General features: G+C 41.0%; 1 protein-coding gene across 1 annotated transcript; it reads left to right on the top strand.

The window, feature by feature from the left end:
• Positions 1 to 1,567: 1,567 nt before the first annotated feature.
• Positions 1,568 to 3,498, top strand: LOC141823805 (protein disulfide isomerase-like 1-1). The gene is made up of 5 exons (XM_074711035.1): positions 1,568 to 1,718; positions 1,804 to 1,914; positions 2,528 to 2,609; positions 2,697 to 2,940; positions 3,142 to 3,498. Exons 1-5 carry the CDS (start codon positions 1,568 to 1,570, stop codon positions 3,496 to 3,498), a joined length of 945 nt encoding a protein of 314 aa, XP_074567136.1.
• Positions 3,499 to 4,819: the final 1,321 nt, after the last annotated feature.

Raw genomic sequence — 4,819 nt, forward strand, 5'->3', positions numbered from 1 at the left:
CAGCAGAAGTCTGGGTTGGTTAGAGAGAACCGAACCGCAGCAAAAATCCTGGGGGGCTAGGACAGAGCCGAGCACAAGTCCAACAAGTCTGGAGGACTTGGTTGGCATGAATTCTCCAGAATGGAGTGGGTTAGGCTAACCCAAGATTTCGGTAGAAATCTGAAGTTAGACCCACTAGGTAAGACTTTAGGTTGTTGTATTTGCTTGCTTGTATGCTTGTCTTGCAGGAACCAGGAGCTGGAAGCAAGAGGGAAAAGCAGAGGTGAAGCAAGTAAAGTCAACCCAAAGTCAAGCTCAAAGTCAACTCTGGTCAAACCTGAGTTGAGTCGACTCAGATCGGGTTTTGAGTCGACTCGGCACTGGAGTCGACTCAGATCGGGTTTTGAGTCGACTCAGGCTGACGCAGAGTCAAGATCGACTTATCGCCGCTGACGCCACACAAGCTGGAGTCGACCCAGGAAGCAAGATGAGTCGACTCAGAGAGGAAATCGGCGAACGGGATAAAACTTGATCTGCCACGCAGGCTGGAGTCGACCCAGATGGGCATCTGAGTCGACTCAGGCGGGCTATAAAAGAAGCCTTCGAGCAGCAGCCAGAATTCAATCAATTCTAACATCCGCTTTCCGACAAGAGCCGCTACCGAACGCAACAAGGCCAAGTTCTTGCAACCGGGGAAGATCCAGGAGGAGTGCGCGGCGCTCAGGACTTCCAGATCGGCTACAAGTGTTTGCTTTTATTTTTACTGCTCTTACTTTCTGTTGTTAATTGATTTTGTATTTCTTGGACTGTAAGACGGGTTGCTCCGCCTCCGAACGAAGTTCGGAAAGGAGACCATTAGTGGACGGGCGCCTCCCGTGATTAGGCCTTGGACGTACTAACCCTGGGGGGTTAGGAACCAAGTAAATCCCGCGTGTCCCCTGTTTTTGTTTTCTAATTCCGCTGCTTAGTTTTGTATAGTTAAACGAACGATTTTCGAGAAAAAGCGATACGCGCTATTCACCCCCCCCTCTAGCGCGTATATCGATCCTACAAATTTTTATTTAAAAATTATTTAATTAGTTAAAACAATTTAATTCAATTTAGTTTAATTTTAATTAATTTGATTCGATTCCATTTTAATTTAATATTCAGTCTTATAAATGATTAACTCAATCTAAAATAATCATGGAATTGATGATTACATTTAATAGAGCAGATCACATTTGCCATCTCACGTGCTAGGCGTTGTCCTTGGATTTGCTTCTATAATAACATCTTTTTTGCAATTTTTTCTCTTTATTCGTACATTAATCTGCAATACTATAAATAAAATCCTCATGAATCATACGAATTATTGCAGTGGCTTAATTGCATTTAATCAGAAGTCGTTCACCTCCTAACGCGAGATTCCATAGAGACGATGTCTTCGTTAATGCACTCTGTTTCAAACTCGGTTATCGTTACCCGTTTCAGATAGCCGTTCGTCCGTGTCTGTGGTGATTGACGATGGAGGTAAGTCTTCGGGTGTAATGAATGGTTGTCGGGTGCAAGACTGCGAGCCAGTGGCCTATCTACCGACTGACCGGCTATGCCCGGTGGGCAACCGTTGGAATTCAAATTCTCGAAGCGGGCCAGGTGGGCCTCTGAAGGGAGGTGGCTTGATGTTTTGCACGAAGGATCTTGGCCATCCATTCCGGTCGCTCGCACTAACAAGTTGAATCGTGGTCGTAGGATTCGAAGTCGGTACCTGAAAAAAATGAAGAAAGAAAAAAAAGAGGAGAAAAACCAGCGACTCAATAAAACCGAATCTCAGTCCGCCCTCAGTCTCCTCTCGCAAGAAGCTGGTGGCGATCGATCTGGAGATTGATTCTGAATCAAAATCCTTACTGCCTCAGGGAGAATTCGGCGTCGTTCTCATCCTGTTCCGTTGGGAAGGTGAGTACCGTCCTCAGTTTCGCTTTTGATTTGTATGGCTTGGTTATCCATGCGTTCGAGATTAGGGTTTCCATTCGGATTCGAGGCTGATGCGGACTCTGAGCCTTTCCTGATTGGGACTCCTGAATCTTGATTTCTTGTAGGAATTAGGATTTCGATGTGTTTTTGAAGTGTATTGGTTCGGTTCTCGAGTTTGTGTCGGAGGTGGTGTACATTAGGCGCTCTGGAAGGGCGTTAACTACGTTTGTCTCAGCTAATAGGGTGTTTTTGAATTCAATTTTATTATCTCAGCATATCCACTTGAGATCTGTACATTTGCCTTATTAATTTGGACTTTTATCAATTTGGCACATTGTATGTAGGTAATCAATCAGGCTACAAGAAATGAAATATTATTTCTAAGCTACCTAGAAGAACCATCAGCGAGTGAGCAGTCGAAGACCAACTCTCAGGTCCTCCATTGTTAGCGTCACTAACCCATCAGTATCAGTGCAATCAAAATCGAGCCGAAGATCCAAACTTTCACGGGTATTTGCAAGTAGTGGATCTATGAGTCCTCCGTTCATCTCTCTCCTTTGTTTCTCAGTTATCTCACTATCGATGCAAAAAACAGATGATAAGGACTATGACTTGGAGGCATTGGAAGGGATAATGTCTGTGATGGACAATGGTAAAGTGATGATGATTTTTGTTGGGTACTCAGAATAAATGAAACGCATAATCGAATCAAATGAAGGTTTTTGCAGGAGGGTAACTAAGTTCTTTTACTTTGACGACTTCAGTACAACTGAACTCGCACAAATCCTTCATCTCAAAATGAATAACCAAGATCAAAACAGTTATCTCTATGGATTCAAGCTCTCTATGGATTCAAGATCAAATCAGTTCAGTACAACTGAACTCTGCAATGGCAGGGATACTGCAGGATGGATGGAGCTTGAATCCATAGAGAGAACTGTTTTGATCTTGGTTATTCATTTTGAGATGAAGGATTTGTTCGAGTTCAATTGTACTGAAGTCGTCAAAGTAAAAGAACTTAGTTACCCTCCTGCAAAAACCTTCATTTGACTCGATCACGCGTTTCATTGGTTCTGAGTACCCAGCAAAAATCACCACCACTTTACCACTGTCCATCACAGACATTATCTCTTCTAGTGCCTCCAAGCCATAGTCCTTATCATCTATTTTTTGCATCGGAATCAATCTGTAAGCTTCATCTACAAAAAGAATTCCTCCCTCTGCTTCACTTATCTGAACAAGCTGTCTGAGGTTGAAATTCTGCTCCGCGCTCAAAAGATCGTTGTAGAGCTCAGCAATGAGAATGCCAAGAAGGTGGTTTGCTCGAGCGCGGCCGTGCTGCTGCTTGGTTATACCCCTTGGTACCCCAGGAGCGCCGAGCTAATGCCAAAGTTCGCAGAGGCCGCGACCATGCTTAGGGAGATGGGAAGCGATCTCGTTGTGGCGAAGCTCGATGCGGAGAGGCATGAGAAGGCTGCGAACCTACTTGGAATCAAGGGATTTCCAACCATACTCCTCTTCATCGATGGGTCGCCGCTGACTTATAGGGGTGGATTTACCAAGTAAAAGATCTCTTCTTTTTTTCTTGATGTTGACTGAAAATGCGTGTAGTTTTCGTTTCTTGGTACTAAGAGTGTTGCAAACTAGATCTTGCTATCTTTGTTTTGCAGTGATTGTTTTAGTGTCTGTTTGATTCTTTTTTGTTTAATTAATATTGTATCTTTGTTTGCTAGCCCTTTCTCAAAAAATACTGATAGGAATAAGTTATTTGTCTAACATTGTTATTGTGTTAGTTACCGCTTTTGTATTCCGTGCATTTTATTTTTCTTTGATGACTTCATATAGTAGACCGCCACGTTCATCTATGGACTGTTAAAAGCATGGGACGTGTCCGTCTAAGGACTATACGAGGCATGGAGTTGCACTCATTAATGGATGCCTGGAGCATGTTGCTGCAGGGAGCCATATGGGATGTCAGAAGCGTGGCATCGACGTCGTATATCTGACATTGTGCAAAGATCGTTGCAAGTCACATCTATCGTTGTTAGTCTCTTCAATAGCAATTACTAGTAGCTCTATGTCGAAGTTGCAGCCATCAAGAATGATCGGACCTATAGATCGGAAGAGTTTGACTCGGTAGGGATATTTTTGATCGGAGATGTTTCCGAAGTGTGTGATCTGTAACCTTCAGGCCGACTGACCCAAGTAGGCTAACTAACCAAACTGGAGCGGATTCCCCTAGGTCAGAACCGGTCCTGGTGGTCGAAGGGCCCTGGGCGAAAGTATAAGTTTTGGACCCTTACACAGTAAAATATTTAATTTTTAAAGTTTAATAAGAATTCCAAAATAAAAAAATTTTATACGAAACAATATGCTCCAAACAACTAGAATTTTAAGGTAAAAAAATAATTTCTTATATTTAAAATTATAACTATACTTTAAATAATATTTAAATAAAAAAATAATTTTTTTATTTAAAATGATAACCATTATCGATCCTTACATATTCAACTGATTGTTAATTACATGCTAAAACGTTATTTGATTATTATAGAACAAAGTAATTTTTTTTTTATATTTTATGTGAGAATGAAAAACTAAATACATAGCTTTAATATACTAGCCAGCACAATAAAATTCAATTAATTTTTAATTACTTGTTGTTATGTCCTTCGAAAAATCAAACAATGATGTTAAAAAAACATGCAGATTCAGAAATGAAATTGAAAAAAAACTAAAAATAAAGTACTGCAATTCTATCCGAACAATTTTAGTGACCTTCAATATTTTCTATTTTTTATTGATTAGTTGGATCAAACTCTCTTTAAAATTCTTCCTAAAAATTGGATTTACTTGACCTATCGTTCCAACCAAACTCTAATTCCAT

Source organism: Curcuma longa, chromosome 3 (assembly GCF_044706935.1).
Source record: "Curcuma longa cultivar G26 ecotype Majalengka, Jawa Barat chromosome 3, ITB_CL_G26_1.1, whole genome shotgun sequence".
In the NCBI taxonomy this organism is placed as follows: Eukaryota; Viridiplantae; Streptophyta; class Magnoliopsida; order Zingiberales; family Zingiberaceae; genus Curcuma; species Curcuma longa.

Coding starts and splice junctions, on each gene's coding strand:
- LOC141823805 (XM_074711035.1), top strand. CDS start 1,568: ATGCCCGGTGGGCAACCGTTGGAATTCAAATTCTCGAAGCGGGCCAGG. Junction 1,915..2,527: donor CATCCTGTTCCGTTGGGAAG/GTGAGTACCGTC, acceptor TGCAAAAAACAG/ATGATAAGGACTATGACTTG. Junction 2,610..2,696: donor GTGATGATGATTTTTGTTGG/GTACTCAGAATA, acceptor TGACGACTTCAG/TACAACTGAACTCGCACAAA.